General features: G+C 43.5%; 1 protein-coding gene and 1 non-coding gene across 3 annotated transcripts; one reads left to right on the forward strand and one right to left on the reverse strand.

The window, feature by feature from the left end:
- The first annotated feature begins 3,231 nt into the window (after window positions 1-3,231).
- Window positions 3,232-19,622, forward strand: LOC137787445 (otoferlin-like). Of its 2 annotated transcripts, none has more exons than XM_068579875.1 (41): window positions 3,232-3,277; window positions 3,618-3,744; window positions 3,853-3,907; window positions 4,024-4,155; window positions 4,262-4,324; window positions 4,419-4,503; window positions 4,576-4,735; window positions 4,822-5,008; window positions 5,113-5,299; window positions 5,864-6,087; window positions 6,424-6,532; window positions 7,136-7,322; window positions 7,409-7,529; window positions 7,643-7,743; window positions 7,828-7,918; window positions 8,014-8,130; window positions 8,223-8,375; window positions 8,476-8,665; window positions 9,335-9,459; window positions 9,568-9,702; window positions 10,598-10,759; window positions 10,847-10,966; window positions 11,058-11,219; window positions 11,328-11,490; window positions 11,656-11,729; window positions 11,825-11,851; window positions 11,947-12,078; window positions 12,224-12,296; window positions 12,470-12,588; window positions 12,675-12,812; window positions 12,924-13,055; window positions 13,770-13,897; window positions 14,019-14,189; window positions 15,074-15,234; window positions 15,310-15,452; window positions 15,557-15,645; window positions 15,806-15,904; window positions 16,045-16,286; window positions 16,455-16,633; window positions 16,887-16,987; window positions 19,316-19,622. In XM_068579875.1, exons 1-41 carry the CDS (start codon window positions 3,232-3,234, stop codon window positions 19,494-19,496), a joined length of 5,391 nt encoding a protein of 1,796 aa, XP_068435976.1. In that variant the 3' UTR covers window positions 19,497-19,622. The 2 variants fall into 2 exon arrangements, with proteins under 2 accessions (XP_068435976.1, XP_068435977.1); XM_068579876.1 differs by having other exon boundaries at window positions 12,224-12,290; window positions 12,512-12,588.
- A 1,182-nt stretch (window positions 19,623-20,804) lies between these two features.
- On the reverse strand, window positions 20,805-20,877 carry trnaa-agc (transfer RNA alanine (anticodon AGC)). Its single transcript has one exon. It is a non-coding gene; the product is annotated as a tRNA-Ala (tRNA).
- Window positions 20,878-21,121: the final 244 nt, after the last annotated feature.

Consider the following 21,121-nt stretch of genomic DNA (forward strand, 5'->3'; position numbering starts at 1 on the left):
TAAGTAGCACGGGGATGCATTGACGTGTTGATACACAATAGAATACATTTCAAACCGTGTGACAATCGAACCAGCCATCACGATCGAGCTCCCTGGAGATGAGGGCCTCTACGTGCATGCAGCAACAACAAAGGCCTCTGGCTGCGTTTCGCTAATCAAGCTCGCCAAAAAACTCCCCCCAAACCCGAGAGAGTCTTTGGGAGAAGATACCGGACACCGCCGTCAGGTGGTGTGCCCGCAGAGTCACTGGAGCACAAACAAGACGGGGATAACCGCTCGACAAACGAGCAACAGCCAAAAAAAAAGGCCTCTGGACACTGTGCCGACGTGGGATAAGATTGCATGCTGGGTATCAAGTCATGCTGTGGCTCATCCTAGACGACATTGTCAAAGGTGTCAATGCAGGGGCTGGGTTGCTCGCTCATGCATATTCATTAGCGGCGACTAAATATTCAGACAAAATACTTGCTAGAACATGGCCCACATTGGAGAGAAGGAATGATTGCGTTTAATTGTTTTTTCCAAACTGAGAGAAATACTTTCAGTTCTTTATCACTCCATAAAAGTCCACTATGGTGTATTTCTCTTGAACTTCAGGGTGTTTAAAGACTGGGGTCAGTATGTCAGACGGCAGAGGCGACCGGTAACTTTGCACGTTTGCTGACGTGGTCACCGGCGGCGGTCGTGGGGGAGCGAGGATGTCCTCGACGCCAATCGTATAGCCGGTGTCGACGCATGTAATTAAGGGCAGACTCCCTCAACAGAGTGGTCGGGTCGATGTCAACGAGAGTATCACACACTTCCAGGTGACCGGGAAAGGAAACATATGCATTGTTTACAGACCTCGGTAAAGAGAAGTATATATAGTTGCATAAAATAAAGAAAGGTGCTTTGGTTTGATACACATCCACTAAATAAATACGTATCCCTGAACGTAGCTAAAACTTCCTCAAATGGGGTCAAACATACAGATATTTTTCTGATTTAATAATAATGACAATATGTTTTTTCCTCTGAGCTAAATCTATTTATTTTGTTGTGAACAGTGATACCTCTACACAATAAGGATGCCACATGCAAGCCTGACTGAAGCGCCTGAATAATTGAGAGCCCAGTTTCATCGGATACGGGCAACTTTAGACTTTGACGTATGGCTTACAGACCGGCCGTCTGTGTTATTAATGAGACGGTGAGTTTTACTTCGGCAGTCAACGGAGGTTGCATTGAATATAAGTTGCTAAATCAAACATAATGCAACACAAGCCGTTCCTTCTTCCATCCTTCTTCATTCAGGTAAACGTCCTCGTGCAAAAACACCAAACTGATTCCAACCTGAGGTCAGTTTTTAAAGCTCAAAGGCCCCAAAACCTGAATGCATCTGAAGCGCAAAGGGTTGCAAACAGGACCCGACACCGTGCGGTGATTCCATGATATAAGACGTCTGCACCAAGACCCAGTTTGCAGCGGCATCCTATTAAAGATTAAATAGGAGCATTCTTCCAACTCGGATGGCCGGACATTTTGTTTACTTCCATGAAACTCTATCGCCGGTCACACGGCAACGAATTGATTACCTCATGCTCACACATTTTGAAGCTTTTTGCAGTGAAGTCCTGTGTTGATATCCACTAGAATAGATGTCGCAATGACAGGAAACATCTTGTGCATTGTGACTGTTTATTACAAGTTGAGATGAGGCGCTTTGAGATTAATCCCTCGACTTCCTTCTGTATGTAAAAAGTAGCCTGTCGGCTTCTCGGCGGCCATCTTAAAGGAGGATTTGGGGTTCATAAAAACATGTTTCATGTTTTCTTTTGTGTCGTGCACCGCCTCAGTGGATTGGTAGACTCCGCTCACAGTGACGTCTCTCAGCGGTCCCTAGTTATAGTTACCAGTCTCGGGTTCAGCACTCATGCACTATTCATCGGTGTATCACATCACTCCTGCAACTCCAACTTCAGACTTGGTCCAACCCAATTCTTTTCTGTTCAACTTTACTTTGAAGCCTTATTCCTCGCGGCTGCGTGAAATGTCTAAAATGTTTACGTAGTGTCGCTTCCATCTCATAGAAAAGAGTGGAAAAAAAACAAGGTTGCTGTTTTTTCCCCTTGCAGGAAAACGTCTCGCAGCGACTCAGAGGAAGGAGACAAGAGCATCATTTACTTGTATGGTATGTATTATAACTTTATGTTATTTCATCAGCAACATCTTCAACAAAGATCCGATGTAGCGTTCAATGCTTTAGCATTTAGGCCTCAATGTTTCGCAGCATACTTTAAAGTCTTTCTTTTGATGACTAATATGTGTCCTGTTAAAATGTTGAGCAGATTTATGGGATTTGATCAGATAGAAACATTCAAAACTTTGCATTCTTGTTTTCTTGCAGTGTTATTTAATTGCATGCTCTTTGGTTATTCTGAACCTCTTCAATGTTTTAAATTCATGGGTTTGACTGAGTTTAAAACATGTGCTTAAAATGTGTGGTGCATGTTCCACTTTGTTTTTATCTTTTTAGATGTTACCCACAACAACTCTGAAAATGCAGACAAAATATTACAAAAGTAAACAAAATATTTAAGCTACTTTACGTCTGAACAATCTTAGAAATAAAGAACCTCTTCGTCACATTATCAACTTTTTAGATTCAACCTGTGCAAAAGGGCGCTTTGTGGATTAATTACAGCAGATCAATTATTTCAAGTGTATTAATTTCCACAATGTGTGTGAAATGTAATCCTCTTTAATGGATGGATTAAGGTCAGCTGATTTGAATAATTGAAAAGCTCTTTTGAAGGCTCATCCAGGGCGTGGCGGCACACGGACACCCGTCTTCAAATAAAAGCGAGCGTGCTGTACTTTAGTCACCACACTGGAATCAAATATGTTTCCCGAGTCAAATGTTTTGAATACATCACATATTTTAAATGCTCTCAATAAGTTAGACCTTTTCGATAGCCATTAGTTGTTGGCCTCCTTCTGTGTCCGTGATGTTGGAGTAGAGGTTTAGTCTCCCGTGGCTGTTAGTGAGGTCTGCAGAGTCCTGGAAAATGAGTTTATTATGCATGCAAATAGTTAACTTATTTGTCTTCTAATCAACCGAAATTAGCAGAAAATACAGATTTTAAAGTAATTGCATCAACAAAAAATACATATCAATGTTTTTCTTCATGTTGTTGTTTATATATCACTTTATATTTCTTTCGCAGAGCACGCAAAGAATTGTTTTGAACCATGAAGCGCAGTAAGCACCGCGGACACAAGGAGGACAGAAACGGAGGTATCAGTAACGGATGAATGACAGAAGATCAGATCAAATAAGATGGGAAGTTACAAACTGTTGGCTTACAGCCCACTGGAGAACATGTAGTCCAAAACAAATGACCTAAAACAAAGTTACTTGACTTCCCATCTGTTGATCTTGTTCTTTTTCGGGCCTTTTTCCTGCAGTTTACTCAAATCCAGTATGCATTGACATCATCACATGTCGCTGACTTCCATAAAAAGCTCCTCATGTTACATTTCAGAATAAAACGCACAGTGAAACAGAATATTTTGAGCGGGACGTTCCGTGTTGCATCAAGTTGTCCTCGCGCTGTGTCTTTCCCTTCGATCTCCAGACGAGCCCGCTATCCTGGAGACGGAGGACCTGGACCGTCAGGGCGTGTTCCTGGGCGGAGGCCCCGACCCCGACACCGTCTCGCTGGCCTCGGTCACCGCCGTCACCACGAATGTATCAAACAAGAGGCGAGCGTGGTTCTGCGGCGCTTCGGGCCGCATTTAAATAAACTAGCAGTGCTGTTGTTAATCTGTCCGAAGAGTCTCACTCATGTCCGACGTCTCATTGGCTTACAGATCAAAGCCAGACATAAAGATGGAGCCCAGTGCTGGAAGACCAGTAGATTACCAAGTAAGATAAATCATCTCATTGGCCCAGATTTCGACCGGTCATTGTGGAACATATTCATGTTATTGTACTTGTTAGTCTTCAGTCGTTCTGTCCATCACCTGATCGTTTAATTTCAGATCAGCGTGACAGTCATTGAAGCCAGGCAGCTGATTGGGCTGAACATGGATCCGATGGTGTGCGTGGAGATCGGAGACGATAAAAAGTACACCTCGATGAAGGAGTCGACCAACTGCCCGTACTACAACGAAGTGAGTCGGCCATCGCGAGACTGCGTATCGACAATGAATCACTACGCAGGAAACGATTACGCAATGAATCTGAACTCGCTCACTCTTTTCTGTTTTCTCCCCCCAGTATTTTGTGTTCGACTTCCACGTCCCTCCGGATGTCATGTTCGACAAAATCCTGAAGTTGTCTGTAAGTCGTTCGATTCACAACGATCATTCCTCCTCCGCTACAAGACGAGCGTATTTAATGTCGCAATGTTTTATTTCCTCGGACTAACCTTTAGGTGATTCACTCCAAAAATCTCCTGCGTAGCGGGACGCTGGTTGGCACTTTCAAACTGGATGTCGGCACAATCTACTTCCAGCCTGGTAAAGAATCAATGAGCATCAGCTTTTTGTTATTATGAATCATGCATTGATTTGTCTTCTCTTGTCTTGCAGAGCATCAGTTCTACCACAAGTGGGCTTTGCTGTCTGACCCTGATGACATCTCAGCGGGTTGCAAAGGCTACGTGAAGTGTGACGTCGCAGTCGTGGCCAAAGGAGACACCATCAAGACTCCGCACAAGGCCAATGAATCCGATGAAGACGACATCGAGGGGTGACTACACTTGTATTGCGCATTGGTTCTTCATGCTCGCATCTTGTTTGCTGTATTATTTCATCGCGTCCCATTTCCTGTTGCAGCAACCTCTTGATCCCAGAGGGCGTGCCTGCAGAGCGACAGTGGGCCCGGTACTACCTGAAGATCTACAGAGCCGAGGGACTCCCCAGGATGAACACCAGCATCATGGCCAACGTCAAGAAGGCCTTCATAGGAGAAAACAAGGACCTGGTTGATCCGTATGTCCAAGTCCTGTTTGCTGGGCAGAAAGTGAGTGATAGTTAGGATCTAAAACATTTATATCCGATCTGTTTCATCTCAGCCGAGACGGTACAATTGCTGAGTTTTATATGAATGTGCATGTGTGACCACAGGGGAAAACATCCGTTCAGAAGAGCTGCTACGAGCCCATCTGGAACGAGCAAATCGTGTTCACCGAGATGTTTCCACCGCTGTGCAAGCGCATGAAGATCCAGATCCGCGACTCAGACAAAGTGAACGACGTCGCCATCGGAACGCACTTCCTCGACCTGCGGAAGATCTCCAACGATGGGGACAAAGGTGACGGACCGTTTGAGTCTTTGAAAGACGTCTCTGAAAAGTTCTTTTAAAGTTCTTTTGACCCGGAGCTAGTGGGCAGAGAGTTAACTGTTCTCTCGTTGAACTGCAGAAGATGTGGTTTGGATGTGGGATGAGTTTGAGGAACATCTTCTCGGTTGTAGACAATAAGCATGCATGTGTTTTTGACCTTGCACTCAGCTCTTATCCACGCTGTTATCAGGCATCTGTCAGGGAGTACCGTTCCATCCATAATTAGCAAATAATCAGACACTAATAATGGCCGACTTCCCAGATTCGATCAATCTTAAGATTGACCGAAGAGGGTTCGGCTAAGAAGGAGAGCTAAGATAAGGGTGTTTCCAGACGCAATCTTAACTGCCTTCTGCTGTTAAGAGTGGGTCAGGCTGATCTTACGTTTCCTTCTTAGTGAAAGATCTTCTTAAGCTAAGAACGACTCTGGGAAACACGTCCTTCTTTCGCAGCGCTCCTAAGAAGATCTTAGCGCCTAAGAGCCTCTTAACGAATCTGGGAAACCGCGGCCAATGTGTCTTCTTTATCTCGCAGGCTTCCTTCCCACGCTGGGGCCGGCCTGGGTGAACATGTACGGCTCCACGCGTACCTACACCCTGATGGACGAGTACCAGGAGTTAAACGAGGGGCTGGGAGAGGGCGTGTCCTTCAGGGCCCGTCTGCTCATCAGCCTCGGCGTGGAGATCCTGGACCCCTCCTCGCCCGACATCTCCAACAACACAGACGTGCAGTTGGAGGGGATACCCAACATCTCGGAGGTGGGTCACCTGCTGGGATCGGGCAGCCATGCAGCCAAGGGAGGGCACTGTGCCCCGCTTGATGTGAATTATTGATTGTCTTTATTTAGCCCACTTGGTGCATTATTAACATGTCGTTTGCATTAACGTGGCTTCTCTTTGTTGGTGGACAATGCAAGTCACAAAGCAATGGAGCACAGTGGGATCGTAACTCAAAGACTTCAGGGATTCGGCTCACAACTCGTATTACACACTGTCAGGAGCGCTACGTTTATTTATAACGCATCAATGAGAGACAGAACATTTAGTGACTCTGAGTTTTCCCCTCATCCTCACACTTCTTTGTCTACTTCGCAGACCGCCACCGGGAAGGTTGAGGAGTTTTTCCTCTTCGGGTCTTTCCTGGAGGCCACGATGATCGACAGAAAGATCGGCGATAAGCCCATCAACTTCGAGGTCACCATCGGTATTTACCTACTCTTTCATCGTAGTGTCTCTCAACTGACTCATCTTGAGCCTCAAAGTGAATCTTTGAGCAGAATTTAATGTCTAAAAAGTTCCTTCTTTGTCTCTTCGAAGACAAAAATGTCTAAACGAAACTACCATAACATATTATTATCGAGTTGAATATATTCATCAACTTCAAAATATTCATACATTTTCAGAAGAGCCTCCATAATGACACTTTTTTTTTTGTAAATGAAAGAACAAAATTAAAATGATAATGATAGGCGATAACATTGATTTTGGGGCATTTAAATTTTTCATGCCGAAAAACATGAGAAAATGACTCAAACTGGTGGAGAAGAAAAAAATAAGAACTGCAATTTTGAAGCTTTGGCTCTACATATACGGAAAAGATATGTCTTAATATCAATTAACAAATTATGGAAAAATTAAAAAAGCCCAAATCTCCCTTTGGCACAAAAGTTAACCGTCATAATGTAAGAGGAGTTCTAACATTTTAAAGTTGCACTAAGGCAGTTTTAGGACAAAAAACAACACGTTAGTAACATCGTAGTCAACATCATTTAAGGGCGTGGCCACTAAAACAGCTGCTGTGTGTCAGGATACTACGGGAATGAGATTGACGGGGCCGCCAGGCCAAAAACCAAGAAGAAGAAGGGAGGAGGAGGAGACGGCGACGAAGAGGAAACCGACCTGATGCACAACTCCAGCGACGAGGAGATGGACGACGACGGGGACATGACCTCGGTGGCGACGACTCCTCCCATGAAACCCGTCATCACCGACCGGTCAGAAAAGTTATCCGTCAACTTATTCTACTGAAACGATGCCGAGGCATTTCGATGACGTTCTTTTTTGTTTGCTGTCTCGTCAGAAACTACTTCCACCTGCCGTATTTCGAGAGGAAGCCGTGCATCTACATCAAGAGCTGGTGGCAGGACCAGAGGAGGAGGCTGTACAACGCCAACATCATCGACAACATCGCGGATAAACTGGCAAGTCGAGAACGTTCCCAATGAGCAGGGCCAGCGTAGCTGTGAAACAAGTGTTAAGTTGTGTATTAGCAGTTGAATAGTTTCTGCTGAGACATCTTCTATCGGTCCCACAGGAGGACGGACTGAATGATGTGCAGGAGATCATCAAGACAGAGAAGACCTACCCCGAGCGCAGACTGAGAGGCGTCCTCGAGGAACTCAGCCAGGGCTGCAGGTCTGTAGCGACACACAAACAGACTTTGAAGTCCAGCAGATTCGGTAAAGACTCGGCCACTGACCGAGCTCCTCCTTCTTTCAGTCAGTTCCTCTCTTTGGCAAACCAGGACCAGAATCTGTCCGGCAGAACCAAACTCGACAGGGAGAGAGTGAAGCTGTGCATGTCAGAAGTGGTACGTCAGCTATGCAGAAGATCTATGTTTTTTTGGATAACACAACATTTGCACTTGTCTCGCTACAAGCTGGGCTCGTTCTTTCCGGGTTTTAGGAGAGCGTCGGCCAGCAAGCGAAAGCCATGAGGTCCCAGGTGAAGAAAAGCACAGTGAGAGATAAAATCAAGCTGGCTCATAACTTCCTCACCAAGCTGCGCTTCCTGGCTGAAGAAGTGAGATCCACAACGTTGTGTCCCGCCACTTACAGCTGGTTTAGTTTGTTGCACATGTCATGTTTAACGTGAGCGTCTTTTCCTCGTTGCAGCCGCAACACAGCGTTCCCGACGTCTTCCTGTGGATGATAAGTAACGGGAAACGCATCGCTTACGCGCGCGTTCCCTCCAAAGACATCCTTTATTCCACCACACAGGAGGAGACAGGGAAGGACTGTGGCAAAGTCAAGACCATCTTTCTGAGGGTCAGTTCACACTAAATGTAGTCGGATGATGTTGCATCAAATTCCCGTTCAACCTTCTGTGATTGAATGACTCTTTTTTTTGCCCTCATATACGATAAAGATCCCTGGAAAGAAAGGGTTCGGGCCGGCCGGCTGGACCGTCCAGTCCAAGATCGAGATTTATCTCTGGCTGGGTCTGACCAGACAGCGCAAGGACTACCTGAACGGTCTGCCCAATGGATTTGAGGAAAACAAGTTGTCCAAAGGACCTGGCATGCCATGCTGCCCTCCCATCAGCCTCACCTACATGAGTATGACCGTCATCCGACTCAGTAACAACGACTTTCCTAACAGAAAATAAGATGTGACACCTTCTTTGACAATATGTTAAAGGGGCAGTCCTCAAGATGTAATTCCTGGTTGCTTTGGTCCCAAAATACTGGGGGCGTTAAAACAAACTATTGTCATTTTAATGACAAAGTCAGGCAATAACTTCCCCTTTTTATATCTCTCTGTAAGCAGATGTGATCTGATTGTGTGTTGCACACTACATGCAGCAAAAAAAACATCAAAAAGTTTCATGGCTCTGAGTAGTTGGAGATGTGCATCCTCTCAGTGTGGTTTGCTCCTTTCTCCCTGCATTATTTCACACTGATCTGCTGTCAAAAAGTGACCAAAATGACCATTTTTAATGAACAATGGCAGACAGTGTCAAGCTCACAGACAAACACAGGAGGAAATGTTAGTTTTTTCATCAGCGGGACATCGCTCAAAAACTATTAGACTTACTATAATATAAGAGAGATAGGGAGTTAACACATGTATCGAGATGGAAACCTTCATAAAACTATATTTTAAGTTATCCACCATGTTTTAGAGATGTAGAACTGAGATTAATCTCAACAGCGTTGTACAAATTTGCCTAAACCTCTAAAACATGAATATAAGTCGGTCTTTTAAGCGTCTGCATGCGTCCGCAGTGAAGCAGATCTTCCAGCTGAGGGTCCACATGTACCAAGCTCGCAGCCTGTTCGCCGCCGACAGCACCGGTCTGTCTGATCCCTTTGCGAGAGTCTTCTTCTCGACACAAAGCCAGGTCACTGAGGTAAAGCACACTCAAAAGGGCGTTTTAGAGCAGTCAGCCATCAGCTTAAAATGTGATATTTCTCGAGTAGCAGCACATCCTTCATCAAAAGTTTCCTCTTTCCAAAAGGTGCTGGCTGAGACTCTGTGCCCGACGTGGGACCAGCTGCTGGTCTTTGAGAACGTGGAGTTGTTCGGAGAGGCCTGCGAACTGAGAGACGACCCTCCCATCATCGTCATCGAAATCTACGATCAAGACACAGTGGTAAGGGTCGTCCTGAAATAGAGACGCCGCTCTTTTTTCCAGTTGTATTTACGTGTATGACTTACCAGATAGCGACAGTCTCCTGTACCCTTAGCATCCTAATAATTTAAGAACCCGTCTTTCTCTTGGAAATGTAAGACTTAACGTGTCACTTGATGAATCTGAAACCCAGCATTTAATGTGTTTTTGTCAATATCTACCTGCTGTAAGTTATATTTGAAAGAATGCTTTTGCTGACTGATCGTTTTATATCTGCTCCTGTCAATAACAACATTGTTTTGGATGACCCTTTGGATAAGTAGAGTGTGGATTCTGATGGCTTGACGTAGACGCACTGTAATGTGTGCAGAATAGATTGTATTGAAAGGCATGCAAGAGGAATAAGATGCGTCCATAAGGAAAGATGAACTTATACCTGTTGCATTCCTTTAAGTGACATTTTGTGCTTTTTGTATGTGGCCAACCAGTAATTTTGACTCTTCATAACCACTAACTGCAAGAGAGTTTTAATCCTATATAAATAAGTAATAATTCAACATCTTTTGACGTCGATCCACATGCCTGTTTTGCAGTTCACTGGTTATTTTATAGGTATGTTGCCTTTGTTCATATTTTTTCTTTTGGGCTCTTTTATCTTCAATGGTTTTTTACCCAGTCTGCCTAGAAACATGTGCATCTCAAGCCATGTTTCTTTCCACTGATAGGATCAATATAATAATTAACGATAACACCAGAAGCAACCTTTTTCTTTTCTTTTTTTAAAAAAGTGATTGTAATATTTTTTAAAAAACTCACGGATTGGATATGGTAGGCTAAAAAGACCATTCTTTCAAATATTCAAAACCAGAGTTTGTGTTTTAAGGGTTCGACATTGACTCGCCGCGGTGCTTTTCAGGGTAAAGCCGAGTTCATGGGCAGAACTTTTGCCAAGCCCGTGGTCAAGATGGCCGACGAGCACTACGGCCCCCCGCGCTTCCCTCCTCAACTGGAGTACTATCAGATCTACCGCGGGAACTGCACCGCCGGAGAGATGCTGGCGGCCTTTGAGCTGCTGCAGGTCAGACCGACAGACACACGCGTAGCCGTGAGGCGTTCACCGCGTAAAAAAATGATTTCGTGACGACGTCCTGTCGTCCTCTGGCAGATTGGCCCCAACGGGAAAGCGGACCTGCCTCCCATAGACGGCCCCACGGATATGGACCGCGGCCCGATCCTGCCTGTGCCACTTGGGATCAGACCAGTGCTCAGCAAATACAGAATTGAGGTGATTTTCAGCTTCATACGTGAATTGTTTAGTAACATAAAAAGGGAAGTAAAACAAGGATAAAAAATGGCTGAATGTCCCTTCTCTTTAGGTTCTGTTCTGGGGCTTGAGGGACTTGAAGAGGGTGAATCTGGCGCAGGTGGACCGGCCTCGTGTGGACATTGAATGTGCCGGAAAGGGAGTGCAGTCGGCCCTCATCCCCAATTACAAGAAAAACCCCAACTTCAGCGCCCTTGTCAAGTGGTTTGAAGTGGTATTTTATCATTCATCACCTTTTTATTAAATTAAAAAAAACATATTTACGCATGAGAAATGAACCGCTCCAAAAAAAGTGATAGCTGTCAATATGATCGTGTGTCAGGATCTGCCAGAGAACGAGCTGCTCCACCCGCCGCTGAACATCCGGGTGGTGGACTGCCGGGCGTTCGGCCGCTACACCCTGGTGGGCTCCAACGCCGTGCCCAGCCTGAGGAAGTTCATCTACAGGGCGACGGACAAGCAGGCCAATAACTTTTCCACTACGGGTACACACTGAAACCGGGATGCACGTTACACCCTCTGTACAGCAGAGTTACTTGACCGTTAAAAATAGTCACACTATCGCTAACGTCGGGTATATTTCATCCGATGTAACGTATCTGATAAAATATACTTCTTATCAAAATATATTAATGAATTTTATCTTTCAGAGGAGATAATTGTTGTCAACATGGAACCTGAGCCTGGTTTTAAGAAGATGGACACTATGGTCAAACTAGACTCTGTACGTTTCAGTTTTGTACATTTTATGTGACCTTTATCTAAACAACTTGGTCATGTTTGAACATTTTTTTGTATATAATGTTTTTTGCTACCTAGGGCTCTGATGCTGTGGTCAAAGTTGAGGTAAGCAAAGAGCTTCACACGTAATGGACATTTTATGTTGCAAGAAATCCTACAATTTCATTGAGAGCTTGTTATATATATATTTTTTTTAAAAGGATGATGAAAAGGATGGAAAGGGGAAGAAGAAGAAGAGGAAGAAGGGTGATGAGATTGAAGAGGAGGAACTTGACAAGAGCATGCTGGACTGGTGGTCCAAATATTTTGCCTCCATTGAGACATTGACAGAGGCGAGTCACAGAAATTCTTCCTTTTGCATCACTAGATACTGTAGAACAATGAAATATGATAACTAAATATGATAACTGATCTTTACCATCTTGGGGAAACTGGATGTTGTTTTTGTTTTCCATAAATGCCGTCTTGCTCCTACAGGCTCTCAAGGCTCAAGAGGCGACTCTCTCAGATTCAGAGGACAAAGATGACATGGACATTACGGACGGCGGAGGTAAAACCTGAAAAAAAGGACAAAAAAGACACACAGCTTCCTGCCTGAATTGTGTACTTTACAATGCAATGGCATCCTTGTCGTATACAGTAACCGTTGTTTTTTTGGGCAACTTTCATGGGGAATTCAACCCCCCTCTCTTCACTTCTTCCTCACCGCTAACCTGGACTCAGATATCAAGCCTGAGGACGCTCCCGTGAAAGGCCCCAAGAGAGGAAAAGGAAGGAAGGACAAGAAGAAGCAGACATTCGATCCGTTCGAGAAGAAGAAGCCAAAGCTGGACGAGCTGAAGGTAGAAGACACAGCAGCACCGACACCACAGCTGAAAGATATTCAGACACGCGACCGCATTTTTATAAACCCGTGTTCTCAAACAAGGTGTACCCGAAAGAACTGGAGAGTGAATTCGACAGCTTTGAAGACTGGCTCCACAGCTTCAACCTGTTCAGGGGCAAAGGAGGCGACGATGACGACCAAAACGTGACGGACGAGGACCGAATCGTTGGAAAATTCAAAGTAAGAACACAATATACATTTGATTCTTCCGTGTGAGACACTTGTGGACGACACAGAACGCACTTGTTGCGCCGTAACAGCTCATTTGTTTGCCTGTGTGTGTCCCTTCAGGGCTCTCTGTGCATGTACAAAGTGACGGATGACATGCAGAGAGACATGAGCTTCGATTCCAACATGGGAATGTTTCAGAACATTCCTCACAACGACCCCATTAATATCCTCGTCCGCATCTACGTCATCAGGGTAGGCTTGTGCACTTCAAGTATTCCTGGATGTTATTATTGTGATTATACACGACGGGATTGCTCAATGAAATGTAGTTGTAGCCACCCAGAACATGTATAAACAGATATTATGGATATTTGAATTTGATTACCGTAAAAGTCGGGTTACAAGCCGCTCCTATACCTTCGGTGGGTGTCCCCGCTGTAGCAAGCTAGCGTTGCTGCTAGCTCCCTGCTAGCTGATGCTAGCTCCCTGCTAGTTGCTGCTGCTACTGCCCACGTCCCCGCTTCCCGAGTGTCATGCGTCGAGCCGGGGCTGGTCCCGCTACCTCCGGTGGTTCTCGGGGAGCTAGTGGAGCGTTAGCGGAGAGCTAGCAGCAGAGCTAGCTGGCTACAGCGGGGAGCTAGCGGGAACACCCACCGAAGGTAGTAGCGGCTTGTAACCCGACTTTTACAGTAGAACAGAAAATATATATCAATAAAATGGCAAAGGTCATACAAAATGGAACAAACTATATAAAAGTACTATGAAAGGAAGGTAAAACTAGATTATATTTATAAGGATTATATACAGTTGTGTATATAATATAAATGTAACATGAGTGTTTTGAATTTTAGTGCAAATAGAAGACTTTGGTTCTAGTGGTATGATGCGAAAGCCATTGTAGATATTTCAGGAGATATTCCAGATTATCCATTTCTCTTTTTGAATTCTCCCATTTTGTTTCGGTAGGCAACGGACCTGCATCCAGCTGACATCAATGGGAAAGCTGACCCGTACATTGCAATCAAACTGGGCAAGACAGAGATCAAAGACAAAGAGAACTACATCTCAAAACAGCTGAACCCTTTGTTTGGCAAGTAAGTAGAATATTTGATTGTTTTTAAATTGTCCTTACTCACTGTATATGATCTTAAAAAGTTATGGCTATGTTTAAATACGCATAAAAACGGACCAACGCTGTATTTCTCGTCCCGTCAGATCCTTCGACGTGGAGGCCACGTTCCCAATGGATTCCACACTGACCGTGTCCATTTATGACTGGGACCTGGTGGGCACCGATGATCTGATTGGAGAAACGAAACTGGACCTCGAGAACCGTTTCTACAGCAAACACAGAGCCACGTGTGGCATCACGTGTAACTACGCCATGTAAGAATCAAAGAGTGTGTGATGGACTGCGGAAAAATAGTGCAGTAGTACAGAATGATGTGCAGCATCCTCATGCATTAGGAGGTCATAGCATCGGTTATAAATTCGGCAGACACAGAATGAAATTTACTTTTAAATACTTACATTTTCATAGCTGTATGTGTCGCGCATGGAAAACCATACGTATTGTGTTTTTATATTTGAATGTAGTGTCTGAACAAGTGGTGGAGGACGTATTCAGATCCTTTACTTCAGTAAAAGTACTAAAACTAGTGAAAAAACATACTGAACATGTTACTCAAGTAGAAGTGTGTAAGTATAATCAGGAAAATGTACTTTACTATTAAAGGTAAAAGTTCTCATTGCAGAGAAATGTCCCCTCTGACTGTTAAATATTATATATTATATCATTAGCTTTTTATTACTCCTGCAAATTGTTAAAAAGAAATCGAATAATTCAAAAGAAAAGCAGCAACTCTTTGGAAAGCTGGAAAACATAAAATATAACTTAAATAATTCTGAATATAGTTGCCAAATAGCAGACTGTAAATCAACTAAATCTGTTGTTTCAGTCGTTCTGTTATAGTTTAAATCAAAATATCGTATTTCAGAAGCTCTTCATATGTTTTTCGTGCAAAAATCTTCATCTTAAAAGTAACTAGTAACTAAATATGTTAAATTAAAGGTACATTTCCTCCTGAGATGTAATGAAGTAGAAGCAGAAAGTGGCATAGAAAGAAAATACTCAAGTAAAGTACAATATTTAAATGGTCCTATATTAAATTCAACCAGTCGCTATATAAACAAGGTATGTTTTATTAAATATTATTGGGTTATTCTCAGTTCACATCATGTGTTGTTTTTCATTGGACGGGTTTCTTCAGCCACGGTTACAACGTGTGGCGAGACCCAATGAAGCCGACACAGATCCTGGCTCGGCTTTGTAAGGAGGGCAAGCTGGACGGGCCTCACTACGGCCCTGGAGGACGAGTGAAGGTGGAGAACCGAGTCTTCATGGCGCCGACCGAGATAGAGGACGATAACGGTACGAGTTAACCCCGCTTAATAAACTAACTGCATGTATCGTGATTTTAACCACCCGTTTGATGACGTTTGTCAGGTTTAAAGAAGCAGACAGAAGAACATCTGGCTCTGACCGTGTTGAAGCACTGGGAGGAAATCCCAAAGGTCGGCTGCAAACTGGTGCCAGAACACGTGGAGACCAGACCGCTGCTGCACCCTGACAAACCAGGGATTGAACAGGTGTGTCATGCGACTACAACCTCTTTAATCAAGTCAACGTACGCTGTATTGGTTTTGTTTGCATAGTTTTGGTTGCTCATTTCCTTGTGTGCGACTGCTTTCAGGGGAGAATTGAGATGTGGGTGGATATGTTCCCGAAGGACATGACTGCACCCGGCCCTGCTCTTGATATTTCACCAAGGAAACCAAAGAAGTATGTTCTCTATAAACCAGTTTTTACATTCACCACCTACATTCTGTTAGCCGACAGCCAGAGGCACCTCAAGCTTTTACCTTTAGCTTTTACGCATTTAGCTTGTGTTTCATCCTATATCTTGCATATTACATGTATATCTAATGTTGCTTGCGTCCAGGTTTGAACTGAGGGTCATCGTCTGGAACACGGATGAGGTCGTGCTGGAGGACGACGATATCTTCACTGGCGAGAAATCGAGTGACATATTTGTGCGAGGGTAATTATGAGCACGATGTGTTTTAGGGCACAAGACCAAAGCGCAACACGCTGAAAGGCGAAGTACAAAAAAAATACAACCAATGATATTAAAAAACGGTGTTGGAAGTTGTGTATCCTACATATTTGTTCCTGCCCCAGCTGGTTGAAGGGGCAGCAGGAGGACAAGCAGGACACCGACGTCCACTACCACTCCATCACCGGGGAGGGCAACTTCAACTGGCGCTTCGTCTACCCCTTCGACTACCTCATGGCTGAAGAGAAGATCGTCATCTCAAAAAAAGAGTCCATGTTTGCCTGGGATGAGACTGAATACAAGATCCCGGCGCGTCTCAATCTGCAAGTGTGGGACGCCGACCATTTCTCCGCAGACGACTTCTTAGGTGCGGGTGGAGGATAGTTCACGCTGACCTTTGTCTTTTTGCGTCATTGTGAATTAAAACAAAGAGATATCTGATGACTAAATCACACTTTTGGGACATGATACATGGCTCTGTCTGTTAACCACTTCCTGTTTAGCTTCCTTGAGTTCAACAACGTCTCTTTTGTAGGCGCCATCGAGCTGGACCTGAACCGCTTCCCCCGCGGCGCCAAGACGGCCAAGCAGTGCACCTTAGAGATGGTGACCAATGAGGGAGAGATGCCCACGGTGTCCATCTTCAAACAGAAGAGGATCAAAGGCTGGTGGCCATTCGTGGCCAGAAACGAAGACGACGAGTTCGAACTCACGGTAGGTCAAAGTGAAAAAACATGTGCATGTCAGAAAATGAATAAAATAGCTGGGAAATTGTTTAAAAGAACACTGTGTTACATTTAGGTGGCAGAAATGTTTACTTTAATGACCGTACTTCCAAATAAGCCGGTGGCCATGTTTCTACAGAAGCCCAGAAGGGACAAAACCAAAGGAGTTTTAGTCGGTTGCAATTTGCAATCTCATTCTAAGATCTCATTGTGACCGAGTGGGTTTATCGTCCTTTTTTTAGGGAAAAGTGGAAGCGGAGCTGCACCTTCTGACTGGAGAGGAGGCCGAGAGGAGCCCAGTTGGTGAAGGACGCAACGAGCCAGAGCCGCTGGAGAAACCCAAGTATGAAGGATGCTCTGTTATCGCCCCGCTGTCCACGCTCTTGTCACTGACCACTCTTTTTTTAATCCATGTTCCTCGATTGCATTGTTCAGCTTATTTTATGGCTTTGGTACCTTTCGTCCTCACCATATACACACAGACACACAAATGGAGATATATTTTCCAGCTGCTGAAGGTCTAGCTTGGCTCAAAACTCTAAAAAGCACTAAAAATAAAATTATAATAAATCACCTGAATAAATCAAAAGATAAAATTGTGTCATAAAAACAACGTGAATTCTCAAATATAAAACAAGCATAAACGTTTTTTTAAAGTATTACAAAATTATAAAATCATATAATATTAGCATAGTAAGCAATTTCGGAAAAAAAGGAAAGACATTTTTTTAATGAATTTACTTCAACCACGTAATGGACTTACAGCTAGGATCTTCTTTCTTTCCATGGTAAGTTGCCGTTCCTTGATATCATTTGTGTATTTCTACCTAGATTCACCTTCTAAGTTCTCAAAATAAATGTAAATCGTTCCTCAGTCCGGCCTTTTGCTTTGTCCTATCGATCCAGTAATGTCAGCTACATGTAAATACAAATTTGATTTAGAAATAGAGCAACAATAATAGTCTATGATGCTTAAAGTGTGTAGTACTGAACATCTGTGCTTTGTCCTTGCAGCCGCCCAGACACCATCCTTCTGTTTGCTCACTCCCTTCAAGGCCGTAACAATCAGTACAAGTGGCTGGCCGTCCAAATTGTCTCCGCTCTCCTGCTGCTGGCCACGCTGCCTCTTTTCCCTCTGCAGGATGCCTGGCGACATGGTCAAGAACATGTTGAGAGCTTGAGATGTTGCTCAGACATCTCTGCAGAAGATTGCAGCAGTTTCACTGTAACTGCACGGCTTCCAGCTCTCTCTCTTCCTGCTTTTTATCCACTGTTTCCGTTCAATCGTATCATTTTAAAAGCTAAATGCAACTAGTGACATCATTTAAGTCATTTTTGAGCCAAGATAAATACAATATCAAAAATATTAGATGTTAATCAGCTACCAGGTGACAAAAAGTAGATCACTGCCGTCTACCAAATGTGACATCAGTGCTTACCTCCTTCTGTGTATTTTATATTTTCTAATTGTCTTTGGCGTTTAGTAATTGTGTCTACGTCTCTGTGCTCCAACCAGCCGTCCAGACATCGCCCTCCTCTGGTTCCTCATCCCCTTCAAAGCTGCAAAAAACCTGATTTGCGACCAGTACAGGTGGCTGACCATCAAGATCGTCTCGGCTCTCCTGCTGCTGGCCATCTTGGCTCTCTTCCTCTACAACATGCCCGGTTACATGGTCAAGAAAATGTTGGGGGCCTGAGTTAAAACCAGAAGACGGTAACTTCTTCCAAAGGGTGTGCGTTCAGTAATTATTAGCATTGTTTTGTGAGCATTTTGCAAATTATGCACTATTACGACAGCGGTTATAAATGTTTTGTGCGTCCATCGTTGATTATTGAAGTCTAATGTGTACAAATCTCAACATGTTGCTCCTGTTGGTGTGATAACTGCAGTTTTTTTCGTGTCTTCAGTTGTGGTTTCTTTTATTCCCATTAAATGTGTTTCTATTGCTCACCTATGAGTTGGCGTGTGTTGGATTTCAGATTTTTATTCCTTTGAACAGTTTCCTGTCCAGTTTACGCGTCTATGTATGATATTTCAGATGTGTGCATAAATTAACCTGTCAACCATTTTCTGGTATTCTTGTCACTTGTAATTGTGTGTCTTTGTGTAGCAAGTATGTGTGTGTGTGTATTTGAAAACTGAAACAACAGTTTGTACCTAATTTAATTGTTATCCCCAATTATAAATATTATATTTGTGGCTCGGCCTGTCAGATGCATTTCAGCACAGAATCAAAGTAGAAGCATGCTTTTAGTTAATTTTTTTAAACTTCCCAAGAAAAAGTAACGCTATACGACTCAAACCTGTTACATACAATACTATCAAGGAGAAATCATTGTGTCTTTGTGTTCATTTCAAAAGAATACATCCAAACGAGCTCTCTTTCCGGATAATATATCTTTTCTTTAGAGGTCAAAGGTCACCTTTCCAACTGTAGCTCAACTGCGTTAAGATATTAAACTAAACAATCTATAAATGAAACTCCTGGACTGCATAAGGAAGCGCTTGAATTTTCAGATTCACACCTGGTGGAGAGGAAAGTGATCGTGACCTCGGGTTGAATCAATACTTTGTCATTGACCCACGTACGATACACACATTGCATTTGGGCTCAATGGCTTTTAAAAACGTTGATGGCCTTCTAACAGTTTGTCTCTGTGCTCCAACCAGCCGTCCAGACATCGCCCTCCTCTGGTTCCTCATCCCCTTCAAAGCTGCGAAACACCTGATTTGCGACCAGTACAGGTGGCTGACCATCAAGATCGTCTCGGCTCTCCTGCTGCTGGCCATCTTGGCTCTCTTCCTCTACAACATGCCCGGTTACATGGTCAAGAAAATGTTGGGGGCCTGAGACGTCTACTGGATTTCACTATTTCACACTCAAAGAAATCATTTCACTTGTAAGTTGCTGTCCCGTTCTTCGACAAAAGACAACAAAGTTGTAGATTATAAGCATCAGAATGGCTTCAGTACACAATCAGGCAACTCAAATGTACTGGTGAAAATGTGTTATTATTTCACAATGACCGTTTTATCTGGTTTACAATATTATTATTAGTATTTATGTTCTTTTGGTTGGTGTGGTTGCTGCTGTTGGATGGTAAGGTTGTCACCTTTTGTGCTGATTTATTGTGAATTTAGCAGTTTGTCAACAGTGTGCAGTATTTTGTCTGACTTTTGAATTTGTGAATAAAGTGTTTCTAATCTTAAAATAATCTGTCCGGTCATCTGTTTACATGTATACAAGCTCTCCGATTTTTTTTTTCTCTTTTTTTAAAGAGCTTTAACACATTTACTTATAAAATAATCCTGTATTACTCCCACGGCAGGGGATTTTGCAGGATTACAGCAGCAGAGTGGATAGAGAAACAAACAAACAAACAAGATAATTGATTCACTTACTTACTTTACTTCTTAATTCTCAGTCTTTCAAGTGAATAAATGCTATTATATTGGGGTGCAGGGGTTAGGCTTTGTGTTCCTTTGGGGTTAAAATGTAATCAACAAGTCAACTAGTCCCCACTGGTCTTTCTTGGTATCCCTCCGCGGTTGATTGGCAGTCGGAAATTAATTTTTATAAAAATCTATGAAGAAAAATATATATACATAAAATGCTATTTAACGTGTGAGTGAATTTACGTGTTTCTGAGGAAGGTTCTTGTACAGATAATAAAGCCCTCGGCTTTAAGGCAAATTTGTAACTTGTGATTCTGCTGGGCTGTACAAAATAAACTGAATTTAATTTAAATTCTGTGGTGCAACTTCCAGGACTCCTCTCGCAGCAGCTCCAACATAAACGTGGTGTTGTGTCGTCACCTGCTGGTCCTCGATGGGACCAACTGGTTCATTCCCGCGTCACTAGTGTGATATTCCACCAGCTCAACATACAGTCCTGTATACATTTAGCGTGTAATGAATCGGAATACGGCCATTTTTTCAGCATAGTAACGCATTGAATTCGGGCAAACTTTATAAACATGGGTTTTACGCACAAGCGTTTTCCTTGTGCGTAAATATAAACTTTAACGCGGAAGGTTAATTATCTTACGCTTTCAGCGTTACCACGCCAGAGTTAACAAACGACAACGATCGATTAAAAGTATACGGTTTTTGTTGTACAGATATGTATCCATGGGCAGTTTCATAGCTGAAAAAGATTTGGAGGATGCGGGCATCGATCCCGCTACCTCTCGCATGCTAAGCGAGCGCTCTACCATCTGAGCTAATCCCCCGGTATGGACACAGGGAGAGCTTCAGAGCAAAAGAAAGCCGCTTATCGTCAGATAATGCTGTTGAAAAAGGTTTCCTCCTACAACATTGTTTGGAAACCGTCGATATCTAAGTATTAAGTTCAATATTTGACTTTATTGTAATTAAATGACGGGGTGCGACCCCATAACTTGACAGGATTAACGTCTAAACTCTGCAAACCCGAAGAGATGGCAGGCTTGTATAGTATAGTTTGTCATAGATTTA

Source organism: Clinocottus analis, unplaced genomic scaffold (assembly GCF_023055335.1).
Source record: "Clinocottus analis isolate CAN_PGR_092001 unplaced genomic scaffold, fCliAna1.0.p SCAF_17, whole genome shotgun sequence".
Lineage (NCBI taxonomy): Eukaryota > Metazoa > Chordata > Actinopteri > Perciformes > Cottidae > Clinocottus > Clinocottus analis.

Excerpts from the sequence above, each read along its gene's own strand:
- LOC137787445 (XM_068579875.1), top strand. The coding sequence starts at position 3,232 with ATGAAGCGCAGTAAGCACCGCGGACACAAGGAGGACAGAAACGGAG. Across the intron at positions 10,760-10,846 it reads CGGCCTTTGAGCTGCTGCAG|ATTGGCCCCAACGGGAAAGC; the intron begins GTCAGACCGACA and ends GTCCTCTGGCAG. Across the intron at positions 15,453-15,556 it reads ACAAACCAGGGATTGAACAG|GGGAGAATTGAGATGTGGGT; the intron begins GTGTGTCATGCG and ends GACTGCTTTCAG.